This window comes from Physeter macrocephalus, chromosome 9 (genome assembly GCF_002837175.3).
Source record: "Physeter macrocephalus isolate SW-GA chromosome 9, ASM283717v5, whole genome shotgun sequence".
Taxonomy (NCBI): domain Eukaryota; kingdom Metazoa; phylum Chordata; class Mammalia; order Artiodactyla; family Physeteridae; genus Physeter; species Physeter macrocephalus.
In genome coordinates, this window is record NC_041222.1 from 37,165,777 (window position 1) to 37,188,765 (window position 22,989).

General features: G+C 37.2%; 1 protein-coding gene and 1 long non-coding RNA gene across 4 annotated transcripts in view; both read left to right on the forward strand.

Annotated features, from left to right (window-relative positions):
• Positions 1-6,563: 6,563 nt before the first annotated feature.
• Positions 6,564-12,935, forward strand: C9H9orf40 (chromosome 9 C9orf40 homolog). Of its 2 annotated transcripts, none has more exons than XM_007109836.4 (2): positions 6,564-7,578; positions 11,628-12,935. In XM_007109836.4, the coding sequence occupies exons 1-2, from the start codon at positions 7,150-7,152 to the stop codon at positions 11,784-11,786; spliced, it is 588 nt and encodes a 195-aa protein (XP_007109898.1). In that variant the 5' UTR covers positions 6,564-7,149; the 3' UTR covers positions 11,787-12,935. The 2 variants fall into 2 exon arrangements, with proteins under 2 accessions (XP_007109898.1, XP_028349667.1); XM_028493866.1 differs by lacking the exon at positions 11,628-12,935 and adding an exon at positions 7,706-9,852.
• A 2,857-nt stretch (positions 12,936-15,792) lies between these two features.
• LOC129392415 (uncharacterized) overlaps positions 15,793-22,989 on the forward strand; it is a 66,185-nt gene continuing 58,988 nt past the window's right edge. For both annotated transcript variants that reach the window (XR_008618223.1, XR_008618224.1), the window contains exons 1-2: positions 15,793-16,593; positions 18,463-18,608. This is a non-coding gene — a long non-coding RNA (uncharacterized lncRNA). The remainder of the gene's footprint in view (positions 16,594-18,462; positions 18,609-22,989) is intronic.

Here is a 22,989-nt window from a genome sequence, read left to right on the forward strand (position 1 = left end):
AGAGGAAAGAGTTGCACACAAAGAGAACATTGGAGATCTGAGGACAGTGCCCCTGGAGTAATCTGTAGAGTACTGATCAGTGCATGTGTGTGAGATAACTAGATACCCAAGCCAGAGGGAAAAAAAGCACCCAACAAAATAAAACTCATAATATATGGTATCCAATCAAAAATTACCATGTGTGCAGAGAAAGAAGAAAACACCACCCATAAAGAGGAGAAAAATCAATCAGTTGAAACCAACCCAGAACCAACAATTAGCAGAGAACATTAAAATAGCATAACTGGGGACTTCCCTGGTCGTCCAGTGGCTAAGACTCCGTGCACCCATGCAAGGGGCCCGGGTTCAATCCCTGGTCAGGGAACTAGATCCCACAGGCGATAACTAAAGATCCCCCATGCCACAACTAAAGACCCCGCATGCCACAACTAAAAGATCCCACATGCCACAACTAAGACCTGGTGCAGCCAAATAAATAAATAAATATTTTAAAAAATAATAATAAAATAGCATAACTGTATTCCATATGTTCAAAAAGTTGTGTAGAGACATATATAAAACCCACATTGAGCTTCTAGAGTTGAAAGGTACATTGTCTGGGATGAAAAAATGTATAGGATTAACAACAGATATAGCAACTATGCAAAACAAAACACTGAGAGAAAAAAGTCCACACTGGCTTTTTTGCTGTCCCAAGCTCACGCCAGGTATGCTCTTGCTCTAGGACATTTGTATTTGCCATTGTCTCTGCCTACAATCACTCCCCATATATATATACAATTTGTCCCTTCATTTTCCTCAGGTCTCTGCTTAAGTCTCCTTATCAGAGAGATCCTTCTTGCTCACCTTATATAAACCCTCCCTATCCTTCTTACCCTGCTTTATTTTTTTCCTCAGCATTTGACAGATGTACTTGTTTATTGTCTAATAATTCCCCCAATACAAAGCTTCAGTGCGAGAGGCAAGGGATAGGGATTTTAGCTTTGTTTATTGTTGAAACTCTAGTGTCTAGAATTTTGCCCAGTCATAGCAGATGCTCAAAATATTTGTTCAAAGAATAATGAGTGAACATAAGATTGTGAAGGGGCACAGGAGTATTTCTGATATGAGTACCTTGTTGGATGAATGATGGCTCATAGGGAATACTGGAGGATGGAGTATGAGATGCCTGTGAAACACCCAAGTAAAATGAAGAATAGTCATTCATTCAACAATATGTAAAGAGCTACTAATACATGCCAGGCGCTGTTCTAAGTGCTTGAATGTATCAGTGAAAAAAACACAAAGAACCCTTCCCTCAAGGAGCTTACTTTCTAGAGAGGGAGATAATAAGAATAACAAATAAGTGAATCATATAATAGATTGGAAGGTGTAAAGTGCTATGGGGGAAAAAAAGGCAAGAGGAATCTTAACATGGGTAGTGCTGAGTGAGCTGCGATTTTAAATACAGTGGTCAAGTCTGGACGCATTGAGAAGTTGACAGGGATCTGATGCTCAGGGCTGAGGTTTATCTGTTAAATTGGTAATAACATCTGCTGCAGTTTTTAGGATTAAATGAGATATGTAAAAGGTCTGGCAAATACATAGTTGCTAAAAATTTTTAAACCACTTTCCTACCCTAAACTGCTGTGAGGCTTCATTCAATCAGTCTGAAACAGGCAAGTTTAAAGATAAGCAGAATAAATTCATGAGAGTCTTCTTTACCAAGAAGACATTAAGAAAACTTCTTTGTTGTTTTGTTGGTACTAATGATGAGTTCTGGGTTATTTTCCACAACAAGTATTGGGGAAAGAAGTCAGAGTGCTTCTAACGAAATTATAGGATAGGTAGAATATCCTACTGGGTCAGTATAAAAGTGCTTCTGGGACAGGGAAGGGGTGAGAAAGAAGGGTTTAAACATTTCTGCTTTACATGAAGTGGTACTGTGTTAACTTCATATAGAAAAGTTAAAGATGTATACTGCAATCCTTAGAGCAATCTCTAAAAATTAATGCAAAGAGATATAGTTAAATGTTAAGAATTAAATTAAAATGAAATTCAAAACAATATTCAGTTAATCCAAAAGAAGTAAGGAAAGGGACTTCTCTGGTGGTCCAGTGGTTAAGACTCCGCGTTCCCAATGCTGGGGGCCCGAGTTTAATCCCTGGTAAGGGAACTAGATCCCACATGCTGCAACTAAGAGAGCCCACATGCTGCAACTAAAGATCCCATGTGCCACAACTAAGATCTGGTGCAGCCAAATAAATAAATACATATTTAAAAAAAAAAAGAAGTCAGGAAAGGAGGTACAGAGCCAGAAAAGAAAGGGAACAAACAAAATAAATAGTACAACAGCAGACCTAAATATAGCTGTATCAATAATTTATATCAAATGTTAAAGGACTAAACATTCCAATTAAAATTCACAAATTGTCAGAATGCCAGAAAAGCAAGATCCAGCTATGTTGTCTGCAAGAGATACGTTAAATGTAAAGATACAGACAAGCTGAAAGTAAATGGATGGAAAAAAAAGATATACTATGCAAATGGTTAAGCATAGGAGGGCTGGAACAACTATACTAATCTCAAATTAAGACAACTTCAAAACAAAGAGCATTACCAGAGAGAAAGATGGATGTACATCAGAGACAATGACAATCATAATACGTGTGTACCTAATAACAGAGCTTCAAAATACATAGACAAAAATTGATGGAACTTAAGGGAGAAACAAAAAAATCACCATCATAGATGGAGATTTTTAACACTCCTTTCTTGGCAATTAATAGAACTATTAGACAAAAAAAAAATCAGTAAAGACATATAAGATCTAAAAAACATTATCAACCACATTTACCTAAGTGACATTTACTTACATGACAGCACTGTGCCCAATACATGCAGAATATATATTCTTTTCAGGAGTATGTGGTACATGCACCAAGATAATTCATATACTGGGTCATAAAATCTCAATAAATTTAAAAGGATTAAAATTACACAGAGTATGAATTAAAGGGGAATGAAATTAAACTAGAAATCAATAAGAAAAAGATATTTAGGGAAATCTCAGATATTTGAAAAATTAACACATTGAAGTAATCCATAGCTGAAAAAAGAAATCAGGGAAATTAGAAAGTATTTCAAACTGAAAGATAATGAAAATATAACATCAAAATTTGGGCGGCTGCAGATAAAGAAGTGCTACAGGGAAATTTATAGCTTTAAATGTTTATATTAGAAAAGAAGAAAGGCTAAAATCAATGACGCTAGAGGTTAAATCAAAAGAACCTAGAGAACAGAACAAAGTAAACCCCAATTAAGTAGAAATCAAGGAAACAGAAAATAGAAAATATTACGCCAACAAATTTGACGGCTGGAATGAAATGGACAAATTCCTTCAAGCAATGAATCTGGTACTATATAAAACTTGGAGTAAACTAATTTTTTAAAGACAGCGCAGGAGTAACAACTCCTGAGTAATAACTCAAAATGTTGGAGAAAAAAAAAGGTATGGTGTGGGGGGAAAAACTATTTACAAAAACTATAAAGTGCCTAGGAATAAACCTAACAAAAGACACATAAGCTCCTTGCAGTGATAATTATAAAACTTTATTGAGAGACTTATTAAAAGACCTAAATAATTTGAGGCTATAAAATATCATTGAAAAGGAAATGGGCTCCATATTGTAAAGATGACAGTTCTCTCCAAATTGATCTATAGTTTCAATGCAGTTATGATTCCAAAGGGTAATGTAATGCTACAAGATGACTGTACATAGAAGAGCAAAGGGCCTAGTAGAGTCAAAATATTCCTGAAGAACAAGATGTGGAGGATTGCTCTAAAGATATCAAGGATTTATTACAAAGCTATGGTAATTAAGACACTGTTGAATTGGCCCAAGATAGCAAATAGACCAATCTAACTGAATAGAGAGCTCCCCCAAAGTTGTGTGTATTTATGAAAACTTGACTTGTGACAAAGCAGGTACTGCATAACAGTGAAAAAAGGACAACTATTCAATATATAGTGTTAAGAAAACTAGTTATTCCATACAGGGAAGGAGAATGAACTTGAGTCTTTTTTCACACCATAAAAACACACAAATCAATTCCACATGGATGAAAGATTTAAATGTGGAAGCAAAAATATAAAACCATAAAATGTCTACAACTGGGACAGGAAAGGACTTCTTAAACAAGATGTAATATGTGTAAACCAGAAAAGAAAACATTGATAAACGTGACTACATTAAAATTAAGGTATCACAGAGAGTAAAAATACAAGACACAAATTGGGAGGAAATATTTATAATATTTACAACACCTACTACCCATAAGAACATTGCTTTCCAGAATATAAAAAAAAGCTCTTCCAAATCAGAAAAAAACCAACTAAACCAATTTTTTTAAAGGGCAAAGAATTTAACAATCCTTTTACAAAAAGCTAGAGATCCAAGTTGGGCCAAGCAGAGACTGGGATTAGGCAGGGTGGTCTTGAGGCAGAGGTGGTGGTGAAAGGGGCAATGCCTTAAACAAGACAAAAAAAGCAGCATAAACTAAACAAAGATAAGACTGATAATTTAGACCACATTTAAGTTTAGAACTTGTTCAACAAGACACCATGCAGAGTATAAAGAGCCAGGATTAATGCTCCAGGAATGGTCCATAAACCATATAAAAAGATGTCCAATTTCACTGGGGAAATACAAACTGAGGCCACAATGAGATAGTATATCACACTGCTCCGGTAAGACCATACTCAGTTTACTGGTGAGGATGTGACAAAAAGGCATCTCTTGTCCTCTACTAGCATGATAAACTGGTAAAAAGCACTTTGGGAAGCTTTGGCACTACCTAGTCCAGGTGAAATTAAACATATTCTACAACTCAGTAATTCCACTCTGTAGAGACATTCTTGCACATGTGCCTTAGAAATTATGAACAAGCATGCTCATAGCACACTATTTGTAACTGCAAAAATCTGAAAAAACTGAAACGTTTATCAACAATGAAGTGGATTCATATGATGGAATACTATACTTAATACAAATGAATGAAATATGATTAACTACATAAAAATATGAAATAAGAAAAATAAGAAAGCAAATGACCCAATTTTTAAATTGGGCAAAAATAAAATAAAATAAAATTGGGCAAAATTTGAACATTTTACCAAAGACGATATACAAGATAGCAAGTAAGCACTTAGAAGATGCTCAACATCATTAGTCATTAGGGGAATGCAAAGGGATAAACTACAATGGGATACATGAGATACTTAGAAAGACTAACATTAAAGTCTGATTAAACCAACTGTTGGAGAGAATATGTAGGAGCCAGAACTCTCATACACTGCTCGTGGCAATGTAGAATGGTACAGCCACTTTGGAAACCAGTTTGGCAGTTTGCTAATAAGTTAAATATACACATACTATGTGATCCAGCCTTTCCACTCCTAGGTATTTATTCACCCAAGAGAAAAAAAGCCTATGTCCATACAAATGTTCTCAGCAGCTTTATCTGTAATAGCCCCAAACTGAAAGCATCCTACATGTCCATCATCAGTGAATGGATAAACAAATTGTGATATATCCATACATATATATATAAAATATAAATATCAATAAAATACATGGAAAATTACTCAGCTATGAGAAAGAATGAAATCTTGCTATCTGCAACAATATGGACGGACCTAGAGGATATTATGCAAAGTGAAATAAGTCAGAGAAAGACAAATATTGTTATCATTTTACTTATATGTGGAATCTAAAAAACAAGTGAGCAAACTTAAGAGAAGTAGTCATAGATACACAGAACCAACAGGTGGTTGCCAGAGGGGAGGGGGACGCGGGGATGAGAAGGAAACAAAACGAGGAAATGGAAAGATCAAACAGAAAAGCTACTGTTTATTACCCTACTTATTTCTGTGCTTATTAATAAACAACTGGTTGTCCTATCTTCTCACAACAGCCTTGAGGTATAGGGGCGTGGGGTAATTAATATATAGGTAGTACCAACCAGTTAGAGGACAGTTATCTTCCTTGCACTCTTCCTCTAGAAGATCATAGTAGTTTCTCCCTTCAAAGCACTTATACATAATTTTCTTCCTTACCTTCTTCTTTACTTGGTTACTGTCTTTATTAACTATTAAAATATAAGGTAAATACCTTATATGTTGTTATCGTCTCATTTTCTTTGACAACACACACGTTTGATATAACAAAGGTCTTAGAATCTCACTTTTGATCACCGCGCAGAGCAAGGAGGGAATTCTGTGCGCTTCCCACGTAATTTAAGAGCCAAACGATTTTAGGTTTCAGTCGGAAGAGGGCTGTGCTCCAGGATTAGCCCTTAGATGAGCGACACATCTTCTCTGCAACTTCATCAGTGAATTTTTATTCAAAAGATCAAGGAATGTGGTGCCTACTTCACCTTCCACAACAGCCACTGCAAAACACGCTCGTTGGTTAGTTTTCTCGTTTTGTTTTTGCATGTTGGCTTTATCTATTTCCCTCAGCCCCGACCCCCGTTCAGCAGTCTGTCTTGCGTAATCATTTAACGTAGCGCTAAAGCCTGTTAACACTAATTTATTAAATTTGTATAATTCTCTGTTTTAAACTCCTGGGGACGTCCCGGCGGCCACTGACTCAAGGAAGGGAATATTAACATATACACTTTAAGCTCGGGATTTGCACACCCCTCTCCCCGCCCCGGAGGAAAAATCACGCCCTCTGAGGACACCGCCACTCGGCCTTTAATAAACCCGCCGCGGCCTTCCCGCCTCGCCCCGGGGAGCGCACTTCCGGCCGCAGGGGCGCTCGGGAGTTCGCCCCGCGATCCTCCACCAACCAAAGGCTCCGCCTCGCCGGTGCGAGTGCGCGCGCGCACATTTGTGCGCAGGTTCGAATCTCCGCCGCTTCGTGGTTGATCCTCAGCGTCCGGCCGCACCTCGGCGGTCGCGAGGGCAGCGTGCGCGGGCTGGGCCACACCGGCCGCCCCGCCCCCTCCGCCCTTTGCACCTTCCAGCCGCAGCCTCGCCCGGACTCGGTCCTCGCCCTTCCTACCGCGCTGCGCGCTCCGCCCTCGCCCTCCGTCCTCCGCCCCCACAGCTATCGGCGCTCGGCCTCCCGCGCCCGGCGGGCTCCGCCCGAGCCTTCGGGGCCCATGGCCAAGCGGCGTGCGGCCGAGCCCCTGACGTTCCACGTGCCTTGGAAGCGGCTCCTGCTCTGCGACTTTCCTGAGGAGCCGCCGCGGCCACCGCTCTGGATCCCGCCGCCGGGGGCCTCGCATCCCGAGCAGCCCCTCGGCGTCCCGGAGCTGCCCCGAAAGCGTAAAATCGACGCAGGGGGTATGACTGAGCCTTTGGTTTCGCCCAACAAGCGCCGCGACGGCGGGGACACTGGCGCTCCGGACGGCGCGGAGCGTGAGGGCCGCGGCCTGGAGACCGGCGAGCCGCCGCTGCTGCAGCCGCCTGTGCGGCCCCGCGGGCCGGGGGAGGAGCCCCGGGGCGTTCGGCCCCCGAGGGGCGGTGGCGACGACGGGGCGGAGCGCGCAGAGTCCCTGCGGGGAGACTGGGGGGCCGCACCGCGCCAGGTAGGGGCTGGCGGTGGGCTGGGCGCTCCGGCGGGGGACGGGAAGCGGGGCCTGGGGTGAGGGGAAAAAGGGTCACACTTTCCCGGGCACTGCGCGTCCCGGGAAGGAACCGATCATTCCTCTCTAGACTCGTGTTCGTCACGTCGTCCCAAAAGATGAAAAGCCGGGATCCTCGCCGCAAGAATGAACACTGACCCCCCGCCCCAGGCAGCACACCAGGGGCCCCAGAGCCCACCTTTGGCAGCTTTTTGGGAGAGTCCGACGAGCTGAGAGCACTAAGCTAACTAGGGGGAGACAGACCGTTGGGTGAGGTAGTAGACGTGGCCTTGCACCTTCAGCATCTGTGCTGTCCAAGAGGGAAGCAGGGGCGTGGGTCATGACAGACTGTAGAACTTGGGGAAGACGTTGGCCGTGAACCGCAATAAGTTAAGCTCAACGACAAACGTCAGAGAAAGGTGTATTGCGTCTTCCTTGGTTTAACGATGATTTTTTTTCTGGAATTCGTGATCGATTTTTTTCTAAAGAGGGTGATGAATGTGGTAGCCACCAGTTGGACATCCTTTAGACATGGTACAGCTCTTTTGGTTGAGAGGAAGGGCCTCCGTATATTGGGAAAAGGCAGTGTTAAATCGGATCCTATGAAAAAGGATCGTTGTTGATAATTAATTTGGTTCTTAAGATCAGCCGTCTGTATGAGGATCTTTGGAGAGTTCCTCTTCCTTGGGAAATGAGCCTGCCCTATCTCTGCACATAAGATCTGTCTAGATCTGTGCTATTCAGTGTGGTAGCCACTAGCTATGTGACACAATACCTAAAATGGGACTAGTCCAAATTTAGATGCGCTCAAAGTAAAATACACACTAGATTTCGAAGATCTCAAAAAATTGTATATTGAATACACGTTGAAATAATCTGGAGATACTGGATTGAATAAATTATATTAAAATTCATTTCACTTATTTCTTTTACTTTTTTAATATGGCCATCAGAAAATTTAGAATTACGTTTGTGACTGGCATTTTGTATTTATTGGGCAGTGTTGGTCTAATCTTTGGAATTCAAGCTGCGTTTTGGCTGTTCTGGGTTGAACCAGGAGCTTTGGGGATGGAAGAGCCAAATGTAGAGCCCAGACTTCACCAAATTCTCTTCAACTACTCCATAGCATCCACCCCACATTTTTCCATTGTCTCAAGTATCTTATGCAGAATTTATCAAACACCTTGCCAATAAAATACAGTAGTTGGGAAAAATCTTTTTCTGTGGTCATGAGAAATTATCCTTTATATATAATTATTATGATGAGCATTTCTGGATGAAACTATAAATTGTAAATGTTTCTACCCCCAGTTTTCTTGGAATTTAGAAAACATGATCCTTATTTAGATTTTGTTTTCTTCAGACTGCTTTTAGATAGCACTTATGTTTTGAAAGTAGAATAAAGAATTAGAATTTCCAATTAAATCATGTCACACCAATGTGCAAAACCTGAAAAAACAAAAATCCAGAGTGACAGTCATCCAGACCTATTTGGTATGGAGATAAGTACTGTGTAGTTTGAAAACTTGGCCGTTTTTGGTACCGGACCCATACTTAGGCTTGTCTTTCCTACCAGAATATACTGACTGCAGTATGCCACAAATTGATAAGAGGGACATGGAAATGGCAGGTAAGCAAAGGAATTTTTTAGTAAACTGACACAGACTTTTACTTAGAATCTCCTAGACACACCTGTGTCTTCTTCCACAGCAGTGACCACATCTGACAGCTCTCTGCTTCTTGTAGTCACTACAAGCCTGTGACAGGGAACCAGCTTGCTTCTAGGGGTTCCTTCTTCATCCAGACTAGTCCCCTGTTCTCTTTTGGCAATAGCCCAGGAACCCTCATGTTCCTTTCTTTTGTTCTGTTCCTTGAGCTGCTTCTTTGTGCAAACTTAATATTTTCCAACTTCCCTCTTTCTTTCCTGCCACCAAAGATGCATGGTTTTTGTTTTAAGGGTCTTACAGCCAAGGGAAAATAGGATATAGCAAAAACATGTAGAAGTTAAAAAGCTTTTTCACTTCATGTAGCAAATGTCTTCCTGGTTCCTGTTTTGCTCAGAATAGAGCTTAAGTCTCTACCCTTACCCTTGGGATCTCATTTGGGAAGAATTTCCTCAAATATGTCCTTTCTATATTGAGGATGCAATCTAGGCAGAATCGTAGTACCTATTTTTCTGTACTAGAACCTCAGAATATTTGAGTTGTTTCAGGTGTTTTTTTAACTGGAGAACTAAAATAAAACCAGGTATTACTTCAATAAATATTCATGTATTTTCTCATGTTAGTGTCACTTTAGTGTCACTTTATGCAGATTGAGTACTCTGTCAGTGCTGACCCTTACTGTTAAATACTTTAAATAGAAAGGAAGCAGAAATGTTGTGATTTTGGTTCATAGTGATATTGGTTCGTAGGCTTCTTGGGATATAATACGTAGCTATATTAGGCATTTATAGTGCTAAACTGTAATTTGCACAAGAGACTTTCTGCTTTTTACCGATGATGAAAGAGACCTAGGTCAAGATCAGAATTAATGGGTGGAGGAGTTATCATGCAAGCCCAGGTCTGTCTGGTGGCAAAGTCTGCTCTTAGCTTCTAGGTTATACTGACCTCATTAAGGATCTTTTCTGGTTTGTTTTTATAAGTAGATCATTTGAACAATAGTTTTTTTTTTTCCAAAAGGCAGAGAAATGTGTCCTTGTTTTTAACCCTGTTTACTTATTAAAATGAAGTTTTTCTTGGCATCCTTTGAGTTATTACATTAAGGAATTCCAAAGAGACTCTTAATTCTCTAAGCCTTAGTGTCTAAGGCAGTGAATAAACTTATTATTGAGAAGACCTGTGCGCCCCATTTAAGTAACTAGCCACATGTGGCTATTGAGTATTGAAATGGGGCTAGTCTGAATAGTGCTGGAAGTGTAAAATACCTGGCAGATTTTGAAAACTTTTAGTTAGACAAAAAGAATGTAAAATATCTCATTAATTTTTAAAAATATTGACTGCATGTTGAAATGATAGTATTTTGACTTTATTAGGTCAAGTAACATTTTAAGATTAATTTCACCTGTTTCTTTTTACTTTTTTTTAAACTGAAGTTACTAGAAAATTTTAAATTACATATGTGGCTTTCATTATATTTCTGTTGGTTAGTGCTGCTATAGCAAGTATGAACCTAAAGTACAAACACAACTTAGTAGACTAACTATAGATATATAGATATCCATCTGGGAAAGGTGTTAAGCTTCAAAATGGTCACTTTGGAAGCCTATATGTAATTGCAATGCCACTTCCTTTGCACAAAGTATTTTAATTTTGTGCCAGTTTTGAACTTCATTGGAATATCAACTTTGCTTCATAGTTACTTGAAACAATTTTATAGCCTTTTACAGTAAGCTGTTGAATTTTGAAGGGGTCAGCATTCACTTGGATTTATCAGTTTTGGTATATTGAGTCATGTCTTGTACAAAATGGTATCTTTAATAAAATGATCAGTTTAAGATTTTCTTGTTATTTACCATGTTTTTATTCTAATGCTTTTTAGAAGGTTGTCAAAATATTTTAGCCTATGTCAAGTCAATCCCTTAAAATACCAAACATCAGGAAAAAGACCAAAAGTAAATTTTAAGATGTGTGCATGTGTTTTTTAAATAAATTGTTTTCCTCACTGAAAGGTAAAAAATTTTAAGACCATCTTCAGGCATTATTTTTTGTTTGAAAAATGGAAGAAAATTCTGGGAAGAGAAGCTCTTGGAGGAAATTCTTTTAAATTTAAACTACTCACAGGAAATACTTTCACCAATTCATGAATATGAAAATGCACAGATTTGACTGAGTCCATGAAGTACTTTGATTAGGCAGAATTAAAAATATATATTTGTTGAAGATGCAAAGTTAAAGACTGCAAAATCTTAACGTGAGTTTGCTTTTAAAACAGAAAAAAATTTGTTTCATGAAAAAACTTAATTTTTTCTAGACCATTGATGTACTTTCATCTCTCTCTTCTTTTCACTAAAGCTCAATGAAGAATTTTGGCAGTATAACACCTTCCAGTACTGGAGGAATCCTTTACCACCTATTGATTTGGCAGATATTGAAGATGTAAGTGAAGACAACCTGACAGAAACAACACTTCAGGACAAGAATGAAGTTGTTGAGATCGATATGGAGTCCTGACAGAAGGAGCTGAAGAAATGGGTTTTTCTGAATTTGAGGAGACATCTCTAAGTGAATTAATGTATTCTTAAGGAAAAAAGTTATTTTCCTTACTTGATGTGCTATCATTCCCAAACCTGAAAAATGAGGAAAAGTTGTTTTAAAGATAAATGCCTGCAGTCACTACTATACCTCCCGATAGGGATTTGTCAAGGATATAGTGCAGTTGTAGGAGAAGTATTTTATGTATGCATTCTTAAGAAAAATTTATGTTTAGGTTCTAAATTTGAAGATATCAATCTTATAAAAAGGAATTGTGACAGTTTTAGAAATAGATGGGAAACATTCAGATATTCCTCTTGTTGCACCAAAAAGTTAATTTGTGGTACACGAAATGAATATTGTTTTATAATAACTTATTAATAAAATGCTTTCTAATACTTTTCATCGACTCTTCTTCGTTGAACAAATAGCTGACTTAAACATCTATGCAAACTTAAAATGTGGGGGATTCTTTCTGAAACCTGGTATTGTTTTAAAAGAGCTTTCTAAATGTACAGTAGTGAAAATTTTAATTTGTGTAGGATGTTTGCATAACTTCCAATATTTAACGTTTGTTAAACTTGACTTTGGGCAATCAAAGATGGATAAAGAACAAAGAGAAATGAGTAGGTGCTTCCTTCCCCCGTTTCCCAGGATAAGAGGAAAGAAATTTATCATATTTCTTTTTCTTTTATTTTATTTTTTTAATTTATTGGTTTTAAATTGCTTTGAGGGCATGCTCTTTATTGCTTATTATTTTAGAATTGTACTTGTCAACACTGACAACACTTCAAATGGGCCCCACTCTTAAAAGATTTTTATATAATTGTTCTGAGGTGGGCTTTGGGTGTAGCTATTTTTTTAAGCACCAATCTTCCTTCCTCCCGTTCCTCAAATGAGCAGGCCAGTTCAAGAACCACTAGACTAATTATTGTTTTTCCTGTTTAAAGGAGATAACTAACTTGAGCTGAAGCACTGCCTCTTTAGTTAGCTTTGTTTTTATTTTGCTCTGTTGAAGGCTTTGTTACAACTGAATTATTATGTCATTATTACTGTTTCATTGTTAAAGAAATAAAGTAAGCAATTTGTGTTTAAGATATTAGTAACTAAGTTACTAATAACTTAGTAATTAAGTTAATTTTTGTATTACATTCAGAATGTTGGCTTTGTAATTGACTAACTCATCTCGCTTGTATATTTTTTGTTGTTGTTAATGACATTAGATCCAAAATTTAGGAAAGATGATAAATGCCAGTGAGAGAGAGAGAGAACCACCAATGTTTTGTGTGTACTGTAGGATTTAAGTATGGGTTGACATTAATAAGAATATTCTAGAACAGAAGACAAACTGTATAATTAAGGGTTTGAAGTCAGACAGTTCAAAGTCTTGGCCTGCCTCTTTCTACCTGTGTAATATTAAGCAAGTTATTTTTCATCTCCAAGCTCCAGATGCCTCACTTGTAAAATGAGAAATAATAAATAGTATCTACCTCAGACTATGTTTATTGTCAAGCAGTATACTAAGTACCTGCATCATCTTGTTTAATTCTCATAATCTTATGGCTACAAAAAGTATAATTGGAATAAATGTGCTTCCTATAGTTGCACTTCATTCCACTTTAAATTGCTACTAGAAGTTTAAGAATAAGAGTTGGGATTGAAGAAATAGCAAAGAAAGCAGGCAGGTGGGGGGAAGAAGCAGTTAAAGTACTGTGGAAAGGATAAACTTTCTTCCTCCTTTCTCTTTGACCTGAGGGTAGGAAGGTGTCTATTTTTGTGCACTGCTCTTCCTAGTGCCTGAACAGTGCCTGCCACATAGTAGTCAGTCAATAAATATTGCATGAACGAATGAATGGGTGTTCCTGTTTGTTGATGGGAGGGTCATGCCAGCAATTTTAGACCATTTTCTGAAGATGCATATAGAAAAGGTTTGTTACAGAGATCCAGTAGTAAAACATTGGAAATGTGCTAACTTTATTATATTTATTCTATAGTAACGTAAGGACTAAGACGTGTCCCCCAAATGAACAATAGGAGGTGGTTACTTTGACAAGAAGTTTAATCGGACACCACATTACAGTGTCTGAGTGAAGGAGATCCAAAGAGTAGCTTGGATGACTTTTTCAAGCATATGTCAAAAAACATCAAAACCATAAGGTAGGACTTCCCTGGTGGCACACTGGTTAAGAATCTGCCTGCCAATGCAGGGGACATGGGTTCGAGCCCTGGTCCGGGAAGATCCCACATGCCACGGAGCAACTAAGACTGTGTGCCATAACTACTAAGCCTGTACTCTAGAGCCTGCGAATCATAACTACTGAGCCCATGTGCTGCAACTGCTGAAGCCCACGGTCTAGAGCATGAGCTCTGCAACAAGAGAAGCCACTGCAATGAGAAGCCTGCACACTGCAATGAAGAGTAGCCCCCGCTCGCCACAACTAGAGAGAGCCGGTGCGCAGCAATGAAGACCCAACGCAGCCAAAATAAAATAAAATAAAATAAATAAATAAATAAAACAAAAACAAAAAAAATAAGGTAAAGATTCAGGGAAAACACTTGCTGTTAATATGTTTAAAAGATTTAATATTTTTATGTAGGTGTATATATAAGTACAATGTAAGCATTTACACATTTGTTAAATATGTATAATATACACATGCAGGGTGTGTGTTTGTGTATATATACGTATATATACAGAGAGATTTGAAATATTGTCCTTTAAAAAATTGTTAATTTAGTAAGCCTCAGGTAACTTGGCAAATGGCATTGTGGATAAATTGAAATGGAAATTAAAAAGTAGGTTTTTCTTTTTCTTTTTTTTTTTTTTTTTAACTTGTATGTCCTTCACCCAGATTCCCTATTGTAATATCTTACATTATCACAGTATGATTATGAACATGAGGAAATTAGCGTCAATATTATTCTATTATACTTTGATGAGGACATGGAAAGAGTGACTTCAGACAACTCTTAAAGAATATATGTCAAAAACCTAAAGAAAAGGAAGGTTCAGATTTCACCATTGTCTTATTAACATCCCTTTTCTGTCTTATTAACATCCCTTTTCTGCCTCAAGATTCAATCCATGTCATATATTTAGTTGTACCTCCTTAGTCCTCTAAACAATTCCTCAGAATTTCTTTGCCTTTCATGATCTTGATACTTTTTGATGAGTATTCTGATTAGTTATTTTATGAGATGGCACTCAATTTCTGTTTGTGTGTTACTTCCCATAATTATGCATTTTTAATAACTGCATAGAAGTGATGTAACCTCAGTGCATCATACCAGGAGGCATGGGATGTCAGTTTGTCTCTTTATTGGTGATTGTAACTGATTACTTGGTCAAGGAGATGTCTGCCAGGTTTCTCTCTTGTAAAGTTACAATTTTCTCCTTTGTAATTAATTATCTTTTGGAAAAATACTTCAGAATTATATAAATTTCTCATTCTGCCCACAAATTTTAGAATCTTGATGATTCTTGCCTGAAATACTTATTTCTCTGGTATCTGTCAAATGGTAATTTTCTATTTCCATCATCCCTAGTATATTTATTTATTGGAATTCTACTGTAAAGGAAGGGCTTTCCTTTCATCCTCATTTCTATATTCAGTTGTTTATATCAATATAGACTAATGAGTATATATTTTATTCTATGAGTTATAATCTGTTACTATCATTATTTTGTTGCACAAATCCTAGGTTTAGCCATTAGGAGTTCCTTTAAGGTGTCTCTTGTGCCTTCCCCTTTTTAAGTGTATTTTATTATTTATTGTGTGAATACTGGTTAATATTGGCAGTGCACTTTTGCAATTACAAGGTCTCTGGATGGAAATCAGTGCCAGCTGTGGCAACTCTTGCTCAGTAAACAGTTTGAGCCTTGGTATCCTCCTCAGAAAATGGGGACACTAAATGGGGACACTTCCCTCAGAGGAGCAGAGTTGGGGTGAAATGATATGGTGGCTGTGGGGAAAACATAGTGGGCACTAAATACATATCTCTCTTCTTTTACAGTACTTGAAATGCATGTATTCACTATCTTTCAGATAGGTAGATGGATAGATAGATAGACAGATAGATAACTATTAGTGATCTCTCAATACCTGAAGTTGATTGAGGAAAACACTCTAGGAAGATCAGTTTTCAAGAATTTCAGCTGTTGAATTATCTGGAGTCCACAGACCTAAACAGTAATACCATAACACCTTATATTTGTTGATTGCTGTATCTTGTATTCTAATGATATGACCCTGTGATAGGCAGAGATGGGCCCCAAGATTCCCAGACCCTGTTGTTAACATCCAGTTATTTGATCAAACACTAATTTAGGTACTACTTAAATACCTTTGCAAATATAATTAAGGTCTCAAACCAGTTAACCTTAAGATAGGGAGATGAGTTGGTGGGCCTGATCTAATCATACAGGCACTTTAAATGTGGGTGGAGAGGCTAGAGAGAGGAAGTCAGAGAGATACAAAGTGTGGGAGGGATTCAATGAGAGTAATTTTCCTCTGGCTTTGAAGATGGAGGGAGCCCATGTGACAAGAACCTGAGAGCAACCACCAGAGGCTGAGGGCCTATGTCCTGGTGGCAACCCAGAAAGAAAATTGGACCCCAGTCCTACAACCTCAAGGATCAACTCAGCCAACAACCTGAATGAACTTGGAAGTGGATTCTTCCCCAGAACCTTCAGAAGGAACATAGCCTGGCTGACACCTTGATTTCAGCTTAATGATACTCTCAACAGAGAACGTTACATGTCAAGCTGGACTTCCGACATTTAGAAGTGAGTTAATAAATTGATACATTTTGTTCTGTTTTTCTAGGCTGCTTAGTTTGTGGCAATTTATTATGCAGCAATAGACAGCTAATACAGACCCCATCACTTTTTAGCACTTCCTTAGCTTCTCACACAAGACGTTTGGCACAGATGTTTCTCTTGTAATTTCTCTACCCTAGTCCTGAAATTATTTCTCCTAAAAGCCCTGATTCCTTTATTAGAGAATGGTATTTAGAAATGAAGAGCTCAGTGCAAGATCTGCTCATTGGTATTGGGTATCATTGCTTCTAGGTCCTCTCAGCTGACAGAACAATAAAATATATTTTGTGTATACAACCAATGTATTTCTATATGTATCTGTATATTGTGTCTATATCTGTATATACATATTTTAATTATTTTATTTTTGGCTGCGTGACTTGTGGGATCTTAGTTCCCCACCAGGGATCAAACCCAAGGCCTCTGCAGTGCAACCATGGAGTCCTAGCCACTGGACCGCCAGGGAATTCCTATACATATTTTTAAGCAGATTTTTAAAACATTTAAAAATATTTAAAAACACTTGAATTCATACTGATAAACATGACAGGGTTCATTTTATCTTCCCATCTTTCCTTATTTGTAACTCCTTTCTCCAACTGTGAGAAAATGGGGCTTTTTATCCACAGTATATTTATTTACTCAGTCCTCAAATACATATAACATAGTTTGTAAACTGCTAACCCATACTTCTGTAATAAGTAGGCGGCTAATTAGAGCAAAATATTTGTATACACTTTTTGTCTTTAGTCTTTGGATATGCAATTAAACTATTGTTTCCCAAAGTTACTTCATTTGATTCTATTTTCCCATCCCTCTCTTCAAAGTGGTTATGTTAGTTATTTGTAATATAGTTGGATTCAGTTGTTTCTATTTTGTTTTGACTTTCCATCTATGTTCTTTTAAGTTTATAAGTTTGTAAAACATTCACATAGTTCTACAAGTCAGAACTATACAAAAATGTATCATCAGAGAAGTCATTCCCCCCTAAATATTTTACCCCACTCTCACTCCCCTATTTTTCCTACTTTGTCACTTACCCCTGTAAGTAAAAATCTCATTAATTTCTGATTTGTTCTGTTGTTTTTATTTTTGCACTAGTGGGCAGGTAAACATGTAATTTCTTCTTTATATATATATAATTCATACTAATTTATTATAAAACTATGATTCTAATAAATGAGTAATGGACATGCATTAAACTACAAAAATAGTTTACAAAAGAAAAAATATACATGAGTATATAAAACATTTCTAATCAATTGTGGTCCTAAATTTAAAACAAGATACTATAATATTTTTCTATATAAATTGGCAAAAGTTGCAGATAATGCTTTAGTTTTAGTAACACCTTTCTGAAAAGCAATTTGATGATATACTTTAAGAGCCTTATTATAATTTGAACTGGTAATTCTATATCTAAAAATTATCCTAAAGAAATAATCAGAAAATTAGATGCACACTTATTATTTGTAGTGTTATTTGTAATAGCAAAATATTAGCAATAAACAAAAAATAGCTTTAAAGAGAATGGATGGATAATTTACATATGTGTAATAGATAATGCAATCATAAAATAGTATTATTAAGAATTTTTAATGATATAGAAAAATGCTTAAAAATAAAAAAATTGGGGCTTTAAGAGTTGATCAAGGTGGAGTAAACTCAGTACACTCTCTTTCCCACTACTTACAACTAAAAACTCTAGCTAAAACACACCTGTGGTCCCTGAAAACTAAATGAAAGCATTACTGGATTGGAAACAGAAGTCAAATTTGGCAAAGCAACTCATACAACGTTAAGTTTTCTGGTTTTATTTCTTACTCTTTTCCCCAGCTTTGAACCAAGCGTGAACACCCAGCAGAACTGCAGTGGCAGCATGGGCAGCCCAAATTCTGAGAGAAGTTTCGCTTTTTGGGTAGAAGACCAGGAAAGGGAGCTGCTTTGAGCAGGAGAGAGAATTCTGGAGATGAGAGAGCTGGGTAAGTGATCCCATAATTCTGTATATAAACTGGCACTAATCCTGGGCTCATCCCTAAGGTACACATGCATGACACAGATTGAAAGCTATATAGCAAAGGCTTTGAGAACTAAACAACAGTATGAACTTCTGCCCAATTTCTTCACTGATGTCTGAGTGATGCATGCATGGGACCGGCACATAGCAGCATAGCCAGGACTTTGAAAACTGAACTGACCTTAGAGCCGTACCCACAGAAGAGACAGAATTTATGGTCTGAACCTAACTGAGCTGAGTGCCTGCTTTTAAAAAATAATCAACATCCTCTAGAGGATTTTAAAAAGTCCCAGAATCTCACAACATAATATTCAGGATATGCAAACAATCAAGAAAATGTGATAAATTTACAGGGAAAGGTAATCAACAGATGCCAATTCCAAGATGAGACATGTTAGAATTATGAAAGTTATTTTTGTATTGAAATATAGTTGATTTACAATCAATATTAGTTTCAGGTGTACAGCATAATGATTCAGTATTTTAATAGATTATACTCCATTAAAAGTTATTAAAAGATAATGGCTATAATTCCCTATGTTATACAATATAGCCTTGTTGCTTATCTATTTTATACGCAGTAGTTTGCATCTGTTAATCCCATACCCCTAATTTTCCCCTCCCCACTTCCCTTTCCCCTCTGGTATCCACTAGTTTGTTTTCAGTATCTGTGAGTCTGTTTCTGTTTTGATATATATATTCATTTGTATTATTTTTTAGATTCCACATATAAGTGATAATATAAACTCTTTCTCTTTCTCTGACTTATTTCACTAAGCATAATATTCTCTAGGTCCATCCACATTGCTCCAAATAGCAAAATTTCATTCTTTTTTTATACCTGAGTAATATTCCACTGCATATATGTACTACATCTTCTTTATCCATTTGTTTGTTGATGGATACTTAGGTTGCTTCCATGTCTTGGCTATTGTAAATAGTGCTGGTATGAACACTGGGGTGCATGTATATTTTTGAATTAGTGTTATTGTTTTTTCTGGATATATTGCCAGGAGTGGAATTGCTGGATCATATGGTAGTTCTATTTTTAATTTTTTTGAGGAACCTCTATATTGTTTTCCATAGTGCCTGCACTAATTTACATTCCCATCAACAGTGGATAAGTGTTCCCTTTTCTCCACATCTTCTCCAATATTTATTATTTGTAGACTTTTTGATGATAGCCATTCTGACACATGTGAGGTGAAATCTCGTTGAGAATTTGATTTGCATTTTCCTGATGATTACCAATGTTGAGCGTATTTTCATGTGCCTGTTGGCCATCTGTATGTCTTCTTTGGGAAAATGTCTATTCAGGTCTTCTGCCCATTCTTTTTTTTTTTTTTTTTAACATCTTTATTGGAGTATAATTGCTTTACAATGGTGTGTTAGTTTCTGCTTTATAACAAAGTGAATCAGTTATACATATACATATGTTCCCATATCTCTTCCCTCTTGCATCTCCCTCCCTCCCACCCTCCCTATCCCACCCCTCTAGGTGGTCACAAACCACCTTCTGCCCATTCTTTGATTGGTGGTTTTTGTTTGTTTGTTTGTTTGTTAATATTGAATTGGTGATCTGTTTATATATTTTGGATATTAACCGCTTGCTGGTCATATCATTTGCAATTATTTTCTCCCAGTCAGTAGGCTGTCTTTTCATTTTGTTAATGGTTTCCTTTGCTTTGCAAAAACTTTTAAGTTTAATTAGGTTCCATTTGTTTATTTTTACTTTTGTTTCTTTGGCCTTAGGAGACAGGTCTAAAAAATATTGCTATGATTTATGTCAGAGTGTTCTCATCTAGGAGTTTTATGGTTTCAGGTCTTACATTTAGCTCTTTAATCCATTTTGAGTTTATTTTTGTATATAGTGTGAGGAAATATTCAAATCTCATTCTTTTATATGTAGCTCTCCAGTTTTCCCAGCACCACTTATTGAAGAGATTGTCTTTTATCCATTGTATGTTCTTGCCCCCTTACTCGTAGATTAATTGACCATAAGTGCATGGGTTTATTTCTGGGTTCTCTATTCTGTTCCATTGCTTTATGTGTCAGTTTTTGTGCCAGACCATTACTGTTTTGATTACTGTTGCTTTGTAGTATAGTCTGAACTCTGGGAGCATGATACCTCCAGATTTGTTCTTTTTTCTCAAGGTTGCTTTGGCAACTTTTGTGGTTCCATATGGATTATCCATAATTATCAATAGGATTATCTGTTCTAGTTCTATGAAAAATGTCTGTAGATAGCTTTGAGTAGTATGGACATTTTAACAATATTAATTCTTCCAGTCCATGAACATGGCATACATTTCCATTTGTTTGTATCATCTTCAGTTTTCTCCATCAGCGTCTTATAGTTTTCAGAGTATAGGTCTTTCACCTCCTTGGTTAAGTTCATTCCTAGTTATTTTATTCTTTTGATAAACAATTTTAAATAGAATTTTTTCTGCTGTCTCTTTCTGATAGTTCATTTGATAGTTCATAGTTATTAGTGTGTAGAAAAACAACATAGGGACTTCCTTAGTGGGGCAGTGGTTGAGGGTCCGCCTGCCAGTGTGGGGGATGTGGGTTCGATCCCTGGTCTGGGAGGATCCCGCATGCTGCGGAGCGGCTGAGCCCGTGCACCCTGGCTGCTGGGCCTGCACTCTGGAGACCACAGGCCGCGACTACTGAGCCCATGCGCGCCAAGAGCCTGTGCTCTGCGGCAGGAGAGGCCACTGCGGTGAGAGGTGCACACACAGCAATGAAGAGTAGAGAGGGCCCACGCATAGCAAAGAGTACCCAACGCACCAAAAACAAATAAATGAATTAATTTAAAAAAAAGCAACATATTTCTGTATATTAATCTTGTATCCTGCAACTTTGCTGAACTCATTTATTAGTTCTAATAATATTGTGATGAAAACAGTTTTTCTTCTTCCCTTCCAATTTGGTTGCCTTTAATTTCTTTTTCTTGTCTGATTGCTGTGGCTAGGACTTCCAATACTATGTTAAATAAAAGTGGGGAAAGTGGATGTTGCTGTCTTGTTTCTGATTTTAGAGGAAAGGATTTCAGCTTTTCACCATTGAGTATAATGTTAGCTGGGGTTTTTCATAAATGGTATTTATTATGTTGAGATATATTCCCTCTGTATCCACTTTGATGAGAGTTTTTATCATGCGTGGATGTTGAATTTTGTCAAATTTTTTTTGTGTCTAGTGAGATGATCACGTGGTTTTTATCCTTTCTTTTGTTAATGTGGTGTATCACATTGATTGATTTGCAGATATTGAACCATCCTTGCATCCCTGGAATAAATCCCATTTGATCATGGTGTGTGATCCTTTTTGTTGGATTTGGTCTACTAATATTTTGTTGAGTATTTTTTGTTTATATTCATCAAAATATTAGCCTGTGATTTTCCTTTTTTGTAGTGTCATTGTCTGGTTGTGGTATCAGGGTAATGGTGGCCTCATAGAATGAATTTGAGAGTGTTCCGTACTCTTCAATTTTTTTTTTTTTTTTGGTATAGTTTGAGAAGGATATGTATTACTTCTTTTTATATTTGGTAGAATTCCTCTGTGAAGCTGTTCAACCCTGGACTTTTGTTTGCTGGAATTTTTTAAATTACAAGCTCAATTTCACTATTAGTGATCAAGCAGTTCAAATTCTCTGTTTCTTCTTGATTTAGTCTTGGCAGGTTGTATGTTTCTAGAAATATATCCATTTCTTCTAGGCTCTCTAATTTGTTGGCATATAACTGATGGTAGTATCCTCTTATGATTTTTTGTATCTCTGTGGTATTGGTTGTAATTTCTCCTCTTTCATTTCTTATTTTGTTTATTTGTTCCTCTCTCTTTTCTTCTTGGTGAGCCTGCCTAAAGGTTTATCAGTTTTGTTTATCTTTTCAAAGACCAGCTCTTGGTTTCGTTGATATTTTCTATTTTTTGGGGGGATCTCTATTTTATTTACTTCTCTGATCTTTATTATTTCCTAGCTTCTGCTGACTTTGGGCTTTGCTTTTTCTTCCTTTTCTCATTTCTTTAGATGGTAGGTTATGTTTTTTATTTGAGATTTTTCTTGTTTCTTGGAGAAGGCCTGCATCACTATAACTTCCCTCTTAGAACTGCTTTTGCTGTATCACATAGATACAGCAAAGCATAGATACAACAGCACAGTGTTGTGTTTCCATTTTCATTTGTCTGGAGGTATTTTCTGATGTCCTCTTTGAGTTCTTCTTTAAGCATTGGATTTTTAGTAGCATGTTGTTTAGTTTCCATGTGTTTGTTCTTTTCCCATGTCTTTTTATGTAACAGATTTCTAGTTTCATACTGTTGTGTTCAGAAAAAATGTTTGATATAATTTC